We start from the raw sequence: 11,387 nt of genomic DNA, 5'->3' as shown, positions 1-11,387 counted from the left end.
GATGGTTGTTTACTGTTTTTTTTTTTCAAATCACTTTCTTTTATTTACTTATAAAGAATTTACAGTGGGTTTTTTGTATAGCTGTGCAAATAGTTTATACAACTTTTTAATTTGTAAATGCTAAAAAATATATAAGTGGAAACATCGACAAAATAAACCTCAACAACAAAAAAATCTGACACAGCTCAAATGTAAACTCATCACATTTGTACGGAGCCACAAACATGACATGATAAAAAACAATATTTAGAAAAAAGAAACACTTAAGCTCCTTCAACAGGGCCCCGATCCTACGCGAAGAAAATGAAGCAATAATGACTGCATCATCTACAACCAAATATGTAAATTTTAAGATAAAAAAAAACGGAGGTAAAAAAATGTAACATCTTGTTTCCAACAGCCGCGGTGAGTTTAATCTGCACCAAAAGTCCAGTGTTATGCATGTTTGCAATGTACACATAGCTACACACACACTCACATATCAACACAGCACCCTGCTCCTCTTTGACTACATCTCCCGTTGTTACAGCAACAAGCCACGCTAACCAGTGAGAACAGTATTAATATTAATAATTAGTATATTTTATTTCACAAATTATTATTTTTTGTCATGTCATATCTGGGGCTTCGTAATTATGTGAGAAAATCTGTAAAAACTCCTGATGGTTGTCATTTTTGAGGTTTTTTTCAATCACAAATATCATTGCCCATGTCTTGTATAAAAGGTGGGTGGTGGATGGGAACTTTTCAAGCTAAAGCCCCACAATCATAATTAATTTCTACCAGCTGTGGTCAAGATTTATACTTTAGCTACGGTAACTGAATTATATCAAAGTGATAGTTTAATAATGAAATTGCTTGATTACTCGTCATTGATTTGTTGCTGTGATGCATCTTTTTTAGTTTTTTTAATATTGAATTGAATTTTCACAAGGATGTAAGAACAAAAAAAGATTGAAATGTAAGGCACAATGCAAAGAAAACAAACAAACAATCAGAAACAAAAAGAACACATGCAATGATTGAGTTGATAACTTTGCATCCTTATGTTAAAAGTGATTCATAAACAAAGGTTTTAGATATTGTGTGTCGGGTCACTCCTGTTTGGACTTTCTCCTTCCGCACAGACGAAGGCACAGGAACCGTAAGCATCCCACCGTGATGGCTAACAGCACAAAGAGAACAGCCTTTAAGAAGCATATAACATCCAGGGAATGATAGGCGTACCAGGGCATTTTATAAGACTCTGTGCGCAGGTGTGCTGCTCCTTTGTGCCTCATGACAAACTCCACCCAGTAGACGGCTGTGTCCAGAGGATGGACGGGTTTGTCGCGGTGGAGAGAAGACAGCCGCTCCATGTTGCTTCGATAGGACGGGTTGTGGAGGACTTCCTGAATAGTTTGGAGGAAGTTTTCCCGTGTCAGTTGGATCGCCTCCACCACCTTTGCAGCTCCGCGTGCTTCCATTCTCACCATGTTCTCAAACTGGTCGAACAGGAGAGGGATTCCAATCATGGGCACCCCATGATAGATGGACTCATAAATGCCATTGGTGCCGCCGTGTCCCACGAAGGCTCTGACCTTGGGGTGACCCAACAGGTCGTTCTGAGGCATCCACTTCACTAGCAGCGTGTTGTTCCCCAGGTTGTTTGGCCGCTCACCCACATGCCTCCAGATGACTTTATGAGGGATTTGAGCAAAAGCGGCGGCTATTTCCGAAGAGATTTCCACGGGAAGTCCTTTGACGAGGGTACCGAGCGACATCAGGATGAAGCCGTGCTCTCCTGAACTCTGAACAAACTCCTCCAACTCTGAAGACAAAGGCTTTGAAGGCTCGCACTGAAAGCCGCCGATGTAGCCAACGTTGGGCATGGTCGGCCTGGGAAACTCAAAAACAAAGTCCACCCTCATGAGCCAGAAGTCTGCCCCTTGTAGAAGGTGATAGAAGTTCACGTCCGAACCGAAGTACCGCTCCACCAGTCGGTCGTAGTGAGGGCACACAACCAGTTTGTCAATGCACGTGTTGAAGATGTAGTAAAGCATGTTTTTCACTCTTTGCATGAAACTCATCTTGTTCGACGCTGCGTAACCAGACGTCGGAACATATGATGTTGGAGACGGGGCTACTACGAAGTGACTTTCCCCGCTGGTGATCCATCTGACGTTGAACACCATTGGCAGCTTGAGTTCGTGCGCTATCAGAACTCCAGCGGGCAAGCCCGGATCCACCAGAGCCAGGTCAAAGTGGGCGTCCCTAATGCTCTGCATCAGAGCCTTGTTTTCAAACATTTCCACCACCAACTGACTGGCCTGTTGGTGAATCCTGGACAAGCAGCTCAACATTTCAGTGTAGAAGTTCACAAAGCCCATAATAGACCCGCCCCCCTCTCTCTGGATAGTCAACATGTTCACCAACAGGGTCACGAAGAAGTCCTGATCCTCAATGCTGATGGCCTCGGGTAGGGTGACGGTGATGGAGCGATAGTGTGAAGCTTCTTCTTTGATGTACCAGCTGGTGGACGTGCGCACGACGGTGATCTCGTGGCCCCTGGCGTGGAGACTCCGAATCAGTAGGTTCATGTTGACCCAGTGGCTGCCGTCTATTGGGAACACCAGAATCTTCCCCGCGTTAACATCGGGACTCAACAGAAAGGACAGAGTCAGGAGCAGAAGGAGGGTAAGTGATCGTCCTCTCTCCATGGAGCGACCTGAGGACAAACACTTACACATAGAACTGGGAACAGATAACTTTTCCGACAAGGTAATCATTCTGTGCACCAGCTGGAGAGAGAGAGAAGTTGCTTCATGAATCAAAGTCCAATGGGCTGCGTTTTACTACAGCCTCTAATCCTCTAAGCTGCATGTAGCACAGAGCTGCTAACAAAGCTGAAGGAATGAAAAAATGTTCCCTGAGGTGATAAGTTTCCTCTTTGTTTATGTTACACACCTGAAGGACGAACGTGGGAACGCCGTGCAGTGAGACGATCTGCTGCTGCTGTGTGGAGGAGGAGGAGAAACCCAAAACCAGATTATATTTGCAGCTACTGAGGAAAAGTTAGGAAGTGGAAGTTGGAGGAGGGGAGGTTGTGGGACTTCAACAGGAAACACACGCTGTTGCCTGAGCCCAGCCCTCATCTCTGTGGAGTAAAACACCTTCTATATGTGCTAACGGACGCTAACTACTCACTACAACAGCTCACTTTAAGAGGCACATTGCAGCCAGATCTGCTTCACCAAGTCCTACATACTACTTATCTACAGATAAATGGGTTACCAGCAGAAGTGAAAGTAATGGATTACAAGTACTCACGTTACTGTATATGAGTTGCATTTTTGGATACTTTTTTCTAAATCAGTCATTTTACTTGTACCTAAATATATTTTAAAAGAAGTAAAGTAATTTCTTACATTTATACACCCAACCGTTACTGAGTGAATAATTATTTTTTGTTTTAAAATGATCAACAGACATCGATGAACTGCAACAAATGAAATAGCCGACCAATCAGCTTAAATGTAATGCACGGCGCCAAAACAGCATTGAATGGAGGTTATTTTCTCAGTTTTGTAGCTATACTTTAGAGCCTTAGAATTATTATTTTTTTATTTAGCATTGAATCCATTGGTGTTATTTTTTATTTATTTTTTTGTTTTTTAATAATTGTACATTTTGACAAACTTTTTTTTTTATACAGATGCCTTTGTGGAAAATAAATTAAGTTCAAATTGTGCAAGACTGGTGAAAGTAAATAGTAACTTTTACTTTGAGTACCATTTAATTGAGCTAGTTTTTACTTGTACGTGAGTATTTTATGTATGACTTACTTGAGTTGGATACATCACTACTCTTTACACCTCTAGTTGCCAGGCTGTTTGTTTGTACACATTGTAAGAAATCATATCTTTCTCATTTATGCATAATGCTGCTTCGGTCCATTTTTAAAGATGATACCAGTTATTATTTCATCATGTAACGCTGTTTCTGATTACAATCTTTAACAAATGTAAATATGAAAAGAGGAGGGATTTTTTTAATAATAATTAGAAAATGATCAATAATATGAAAATGATCAATAAAGTATCTATTATTATTATTATTATTATTATTATTATTATTATTATTATTACATCCCACAGTTCTTCACCTTTTAAAAACACAGGACCCCATTCATCCCGAATGCAGGGGTGTTTTTGCACCTGAACCAGTTTTAACACACAAGTTCCCTCACTCATACGTCTTATATTGAATATTGAAGAACATTTTCCCACCGTGGTCCTCATAAATCCCAAAAACCCCAAAAATGCGGCTGGATCAAATATATTTCCTCGGCTATAATCTTAACATAAAAACAATCAGTGGAAACATTGGTAAATAGCAATCTGAGCGTGTGTGTTTGTGCGTGTGTGTGTGAGTGTGTGTGTGTGTGTGTGTGTGTGGGTGGGTGTGCATGCGTGCGTGCAATGGTGGACGGAAGCAGCGAGATGAAAAATAATCCTAAATTTGTTCACAATAATTGGATTTAATTGGTGCAGAAGGTTATGTTGCAGCACACACTCAGCAAGCTCAGCATGTTGGATCATGTCTAAGAGTTTGATGCATCGTGTAGTGTGTGATTCAATCATTCAGTTGTAAAGAATTGTTGTTTGCATATAATCCAAACAATTTCCATCATATTACAGGGATCCTCCACTGCTTTTACAAATGTGGCCTAAAATAATTTATTAACTTAACTGAAGACAAGCAAACCCTGAGAATAGAAGTATTTTCGGGTGGAAATCCTTCAACAGTCCATGATTTACTCGCTAACTTCAGCCACCAGAACGTGTCAGCTCACTGTTTAAGGGAGAGCAAAGGTCCCATAGGAGAGCTCTTCTTCTCTGCTTCTTTCTCTCCTACCAAACCTTAGTGTTGGAAGTGTCACCTATGCGATCATAGATTCTTTTTTGGGTTACAACTGTTTTATCCCCTTTTGGTAAACAAAAGACAAAATAGATTTACATCAACATCTTTAACTTTTCCTGATTATTTAGAGCAACTAAAAACAGCACAAGTTGTCATTTTGACCTGGGTTTGACCTGCTAAAAATCAGGATGAATGCTTCACTCCAATAGAAAACAATGGGATGTTTACAGGCAGTGGGGCCGTGTGACATCATCAATCACATGATTTCAAGATGGAGGAACACAGGCTCTAAAACTGTAAAGTAGTCCCATTTTTAACAAATATGGCGCATAATAATATGTTTTGTTAGGCATAGGTCTACTAATGAGATTTTAGGCCACCTTTAAGAGTCTTTAAGAGTCTTGTTGTGTAATTACTGCCCCCTAAAGGCTTGGAGAAGTATTGAAGTTAGTCTGCACATTCCTGCTAAAGGATTGACTCTGTTTTATATCATAAAAATGCTGAATTTTTTAGCAAATGTTTAATAAATAACGCAAGCAATATATTTAGGTGTGCAACACTTTAGCGCTTTTTAATTTGCGATCTTAGTAAAATAGTGTTTTCCCCTGTGTTAACGTCAGCATTCCATGGTTTGTTTTGGAGTTATTTACACTTGGAGCAAATTTCCATTTAAGTCACAAGGGAGCGCTATTTCACCCTGCATTAACAGACATGGATGTGCATTGTTTTTTTCTTCATTTCTTAAGGAAAATAAACATAGTTTTGTATATTTCTGCATATTTATGGATAAGCTTTCATGCTAGTCTGACAATCCCGTGTTTTTTAACATTTGGTGATCTTTAAAGATGAGAAAATGCGTTACTTTGTAATACTTTAAAACCAGGGATGTGATCTGTGAAACCGAGACAGACTTAAAGGTGTGTTTCTGCTTTAGTTCGAAATGCAACAATGACTCACAGGCTGACGTTAACCTTGCTCCACAAGTCCAACTAGAACTGATCTGTGCACTCACCTTCACCTCAGTGACATGTTAGCCTCACCATAATAATAATGAAAAATGTATTAAATGTATGTATGTGCTTTTTTTGTACATAATTTTAACTATTTTGATGATTTCTTTTCACAAATTTTTGAATTTTTCATTTTTTTTTGCTTTATGCCACCAACATGTTTTCAAGCACTTAATAATAATAATAATAATAATAATAATAATAATAATAATAATAATAATAATAATGAGAACAATGTTGGAATGTAATTTAAAATAATACTAGATATTATACATTTAATAATGAATGTTATAATACAAATGTAATGTAATGTAAAGTAATACTACAAATAATGTTCATAAAAATAAAATTTATAACATTTTGAATATAATGTATAATAATAATAAAAATAGTATTAACATTTATAAATGAATTATTGTCAGCATTTAGATAATAATAAAATTTGTAATTAAATGTTGTATTGTAATGTAAAATAATACTAAAAATAATAAGAAATGAAAATATAATAAAAAAATATTGTAATGCAATATAAACTAATAATAAAAAATATATAATAATAAGTGATACAAAATCATAAATAAATTAATGACATTTGATAATGAAAAAAATATATTAAAAAAAGTATAAATGACATATTTGTGAATGTGCTTGGTCTATGAACGCTACCACAGTTCCTCATGAATCGCGCAGGCTCTTTATTTATTAGTTTGTTTGTGTTGACTTTATTACATCATCTGTTACAGGTGTTCAGCTTAAACATTTATAATTGGAACTGCAACCCCTCGAAAGCCTCAAGGTTCCACACCTCCACCTTCATGATGGACTTGGCCAGAGGACTCATGGTCACCATCACGGACAGGTCCATCTCCCTCATGTTCAGCACGCTGCCATTCACCTCCACCCTCTGGAAGCCCACCTGCTCTTTGTCGTAATACATCTTTTTGTAGAGCTTCTCGTCGCACTCTGTATCCATGGGAAAGAGGCCCAATGCCATCCAGTTTTTGTAGAAGTTGCGATCATAGGGCACGGAGAACATGAGGGTCAGCTTCCCCGTGGGACTGGATTGGCCTCGTTTGTAGACGTCGTAGGTCATGACGCCCACCGAGCCGACCGCACCCGACCCCTTCTCAAAGTTACACACTTCGGTAGCGTGTGGACGCACACTGGGCTGTGGGGGGCTGTGGCAGTGTCCGGCCTCAAGGTGAACCCTTCATGGATGGAAGAATGGAAGACAGATAATATTATTCAAGCCCGAGAAGAAATAAAAGTACATTAAAAGGACAGAAAATCATTAAATGTCATTACATCTGCTGCAAGGCGTGATGTACAGTATGTAGGTATACTCTGTAAGGCGTTATATTTGTGGCACAAACTTGCACAAGCAAAAAGAAAATCTGTGGGTGAACGAAAAACAAATTCTGTGGAAGTGAAGATTAAATTTGAGTGAGAATAGCTGGTGGAAAATTGTTAAAATTCTCGCACAAATTTAATCTTCAATTTTGCACCCACACCCACACACACACACACACACACACACACACACACATTTGTGGACTTCCATTAATGCGTGACGTAAACGCTCAAAAACAAAGCATGTGTCAGACAGGAAGTCTTCTTGTGCTCATGCACTGGTTGGGGACTCACTTGGGGTCGAGCAGGATGAAGTTGTCGGTCTGATTGGTGATCTCAATGGTGATGTTCCTTGAGGAGGTTTGGCTGGCGGACAAAGACTCTGCGGTTTCAGGCATGGTGATGTCTGGAGGTTTGTGGCCTTAGAAGACGTTTAGAAGGAGTGAATCTGAGGAGCAGCAGATGTCTGTAGGTGAATGTGGGGAAGAGGAAGTAAAGGAACCTAGAAACACTCACCTGTAGATCCTGGCTCTTCGTGCAGCAACTGATTCTGAGCTCCAGAGGATGGAGGACAGGACACCCTGAAGTGTCTCCACCCTCTCCACTCCCTCTCCGTCCCTCCTCCTCTTGTCCTTTTTTTTTGTTCTTTTTTGTGCCAAGTAACAAACTGGTTTTCCGAGGCTTCCTCTAACAGCCTCGTTCCTCAATACCTCACACCTTCACCACACCTTCATCACTTCACCACAGTGAGGTGTGGATATTTGAACACTTTGACATTAAAACTAAACATACAGTACATCCAGTCCAAAAAAATCCCTCCCAGCTTGGGCAATTCTACATTTCAGAGCAATTAAATCAGATTTCTATTCGCTTTAAAATGTTTCTTTCCCCCCCCTTTTTCTTTCCATCCTTTGCCCTTTTTATGCTTTTCAGTTTTTTTAAATTCATTTGGCCTTTTCTTTCTTTTCCCATTATGTTTTTCATTATTTCCTTTTTCTTTTCTTTCATTACCTATTTTTTCTTCTACAACTTTTTCCTTTTATTTCTTTCTACTCTTTTTTTTTTTTAATTGTTTTATTTTCTTTTGATATTTTTCCTTTTGCTTTTTCTTTCTTTTCGCTACGGTCGTATTGTCTTTTTTCTCTCTTTTCCTTTTCATGCCGTATGTTTTATTTTATTTTATTTCTTTTACTTTCCACCTTTTGTCTTTTCTTTTTTCTTTAATGTTTTTCTTCATTTTCATTTTCGTTTTTCTTTCATTCCCCATTTTTCAATCCCACCCATTTTTCCTTTACTTGTGTTTTTTAAAAATTATTTTCTTGTGGACTCTACAGTCTGTGGTGAGTAGGTAATATTGTGAATATAGAGCTATAGTGAGTATTGAGTTGCTAGTTAGCATAGCATACATTGTTCTTTGGAAATTTTGTATGTACAGATGAGTGTGTCTTAACTGCTCCAGTAGCCCCACCCATATTCAAGGCAGTTTTTTCCAGCCCAGACGACAACGAACGTCAGACAAAACCTTCTTTTAGGGTTTATTTTTTTTACTCTATAAGAATTAGAAACCTTTCTAGCAGCAGAAGTGAGTATGATCTCTGCGTTTAAAAAAAAAAAAAAAAAACACCAAATTACTGCACCTGTGTGAGAAATAAACACATCACGGAACAAATTGTTTTGTTATTTTATTTATTTATCTATACCATTCTTCTCCAAACAGACATTGTGTGTGTGTGTGAGGACTTTGACTCCTTCCTCACATCTTGTTAAAGATGTCCAGCTTCACGATGGCCTTGCCATCGTCATTCATGGTGGCCCTCAGCACCAGCTGATCACTCGTGAACTTTATCCCGGAGCCATCGGCCTTTTGGCGTACAAAGTTGGTGAAATCCTTGTCGTTGTACATCTTGTCGTACAGTTTTTCGTCGCAGGGCGTGGATACGTCAAAGATGCCCACGCTCAGCCAATTCTTGTAGAAGTTGTAGTCGTACGGCACGGAGAACATGAGGGCCAGCTTGGACTCGATGCGGCGCGCATCCGTGTTGAAGAAGTCATAGGTGACCACGCCCACAGCGCCAGTTGCATTGTTGTCATCTTTGGTGAAGGAGAAGACCTCGGTCTTCCCAGGAATCAGAGTTGGCTGAGGGGGGCTGTAGGCAAAGCCTGAGTCCATGTAGACCCTGAGAGGGAGAAGTAGAGAGGGTTTGTTTTAATGCAAAGCAGGAGTTTTTCAAAATTGTTTGTTCAAATAATATGTTATGGTTTTGTTTATTCAGAGACATGCTTCGACTGTCAACTGCCAGTCTTCCTCAGAGGTTAGGGTTAGAACTCGGACACATGAAAGCGATCAGTCAATGCTTTGATGCTTTTCTGATGAAATAACTCCATTTATCTTTGTATAAGTATATATAATAATAATATGTTGAGATTTTCTTTTATTCAGACAACTTTTTGGGGCAGATTTACTTTGATCTCCTGACATTACTTTGAGGCAGGACACATCAAAGAAATTAGCAGATGTCTCTGAGGACGACAGAGATCAAATTTCCTGAATGAACAAAAACCTCAACATGTTTTTTAAAAAAAGATGATAAAAAGAACTTGCTGGAAATATTGTTTTCCTCAAAATACAATGGTTGAAATAAGAAGAAAGAAAAACATCAAAGGACATTAAACGCTCAAAATACCAACATGGTGGCAAAAAAAGTACATTTAAATCTATGACAGTGCTTTTTTTTTAAATCAAATTAGTTCTATGTTTTTAATACAAAAATCCATTACACTTGTATGCTGATTACAAGCATGGGCAAATATGACAAATATTATTACTAATTCCAGCAAGTTCATTTTGACTTCTCTTTTAATATTATATTGAAGTTTTCATTTATTCAGACAACTTTTTTCAGGAAATTTACTTAAAGCTCCTGACAAGTTTTGACTGTCAACTGTCAGTCTTCCTCAGAGGCATCTGCTGATCGCTTTGATGTGTCCTGCATCAAAGTGATGTCAGGAGATGAAAGCAAATTTCTTCAAAAAAGTTGTGTGGCTAAAAAAACCCTCAATATATATATATATATATATATATATATATATATATTTATTCACTGGGTGAAAAAATGGACAAAAGACTGTTTTCATTTGACATTCGGCATCCTGGAGAGCCTCTGCCCTGCATGTTTGAGATGCCACACCTGCTCGTGATCAGGCTTTTCTAGATGTTTCTAAAACATGCTGGACAGATGTCCTCCAGGAGCGGTTCTGCTCTCTTACTGTGGGTTCAGGAGGCAGTAGTTGGAGGTGAGGTTCACCATCTCCACGGTGCAGTTGCGGTTGGTTTCGATGGTGGCGGAGTGAGGCTCTGCGTGGTCTGGCATGGCGGCGGCTGCTACAAAACAACACAACACGTAAAAAACAAGAATCAACCAAACAATGAGCTGAATTCACCAAAAACGAAGTGAGCTCTTACTTTTCTTTCCTGTGGCACAAGTAGGGATGGTAGAGAGTCGTTTGACTACAGTTTAGAGCTTGTGTGAGACCAGCCCATTGGCCACGCCCCTTCTGTCACTCAGCCACACCCACACAGGTAGTTTTGTCACATCCAAAGCAGACAGGTAAAATATTTGGTCATTCATCTTAAACAACCCACAAAGGGAGAATAAAAGTCAGTGTGTGATACATGGAAGCATTTAAAGGTTTATTTGATTTAAAGAAAGAAAAGAAGAGTTTCAAGCTGCTCATGAGTCACGAGAAGCCGTTAAGGCCCAAAGTGTCCAGACCGGATCATCCTGAAGAACACAACATGAGAACGCACACACAATGCCTGTCATCACGTCTTCACGTCCACGCCTTGTTTTCATGAAGACGCTGATTGTAAAGTTGTCTATGCTAAAATAAACAGCAACAACAGACCACATTTAAAAAACGTGTGAATTTTGTAAAGATATGTCAATGTTAAATCTAAATGTAAGTGTTAAATATGAAATCTAAATGATAAATATGAAATCTAAATCTAAATGTTAAATCTAAAACTTTGCATCCATGAGCTTTTATTTTAGTACTTCCAGTGACTTAGCGTATTAGACAATTATTAAGCTTCACTCGTGACATTTAGATTTAACATTTAGCATT

General features: G+C 38.8%; 2 protein-coding genes and 1 pseudogene across 3 annotated transcripts; all 3 read right to left on the bottom strand.

Annotated features, from left to right (window-relative positions):
* Nucleotides 1-8: 8 nt before the first annotated feature.
* LOC114481466 (UDP-glucuronosyltransferase 1-2 pseudogene) lies at nucleotides 9-3,090 on the bottom strand (annotated as a pseudogene).
* A 3,499-nt stretch (nucleotides 3,091-6,589) lies between these two features.
* Nucleotides 6,590-7,933, bottom strand: LOC114481487 (DELTA-sagatoxin-Srs1a-like). Its single transcript, XM_028476359.1, has 3 exons — nucleotides 7,779-7,933; nucleotides 7,557-7,710; nucleotides 6,590-7,120 (listed from the first exon to the last, which is right to left on the bottom strand). The coding sequence occupies exons 2-3, from the start codon at nucleotides 7,658-7,660 to the stop codon at nucleotides 6,673-6,675; spliced, it is 552 nt and encodes a 183-aa protein (XP_028332160.1). The 5' UTR covers nucleotides 7,661-7,710; nucleotides 7,779-7,933; the 3' UTR covers nucleotides 6,590-6,672.
* A 998-nt stretch (nucleotides 7,934-8,931) lies between these two features.
* Nucleotides 8,932-10,917, bottom strand: LOC114481489 (DELTA-thalatoxin-Avl1b-like). 2 transcript variants are annotated; one of them, XM_028476362.1, is made up of 3 exons: nucleotides 10,726-10,917; nucleotides 10,530-10,641; nucleotides 8,932-9,439 (listed from the first exon to the last, which is right to left on the bottom strand). In XM_028476362.1, the coding sequence occupies exons 2-3, from the start codon at nucleotides 10,631-10,633 to the stop codon at nucleotides 9,016-9,018; spliced, it is 528 nt and encodes a 175-aa protein (XP_028332163.1). In that variant the 5' UTR covers nucleotides 10,634-10,641; nucleotides 10,726-10,917; the 3' UTR covers nucleotides 8,932-9,015. The 2 variants fall into 2 exon arrangements, with proteins under 2 accessions (XP_028332163.1, XP_028332162.1); XM_028476361.1 differs by having other exon boundaries at nucleotides 10,530-10,644; nucleotides 10,726-10,903.
* Nucleotides 10,918-11,387: the final 470 nt, after the last annotated feature.

Source organism: Gouania willdenowi, chromosome 19 (assembly GCF_900634775.1).
Source record: "Gouania willdenowi chromosome 19, fGouWil2.1, whole genome shotgun sequence".
Lineage (NCBI taxonomy): Eukaryota > Metazoa > Chordata > Actinopteri > Blenniiformes > Gobiesocidae > Gouania > Gouania willdenowi.
Note: the sequence above shows the minus strand (reverse complement) of the source record. Positions and strands in the feature narration are given on the sequence as shown.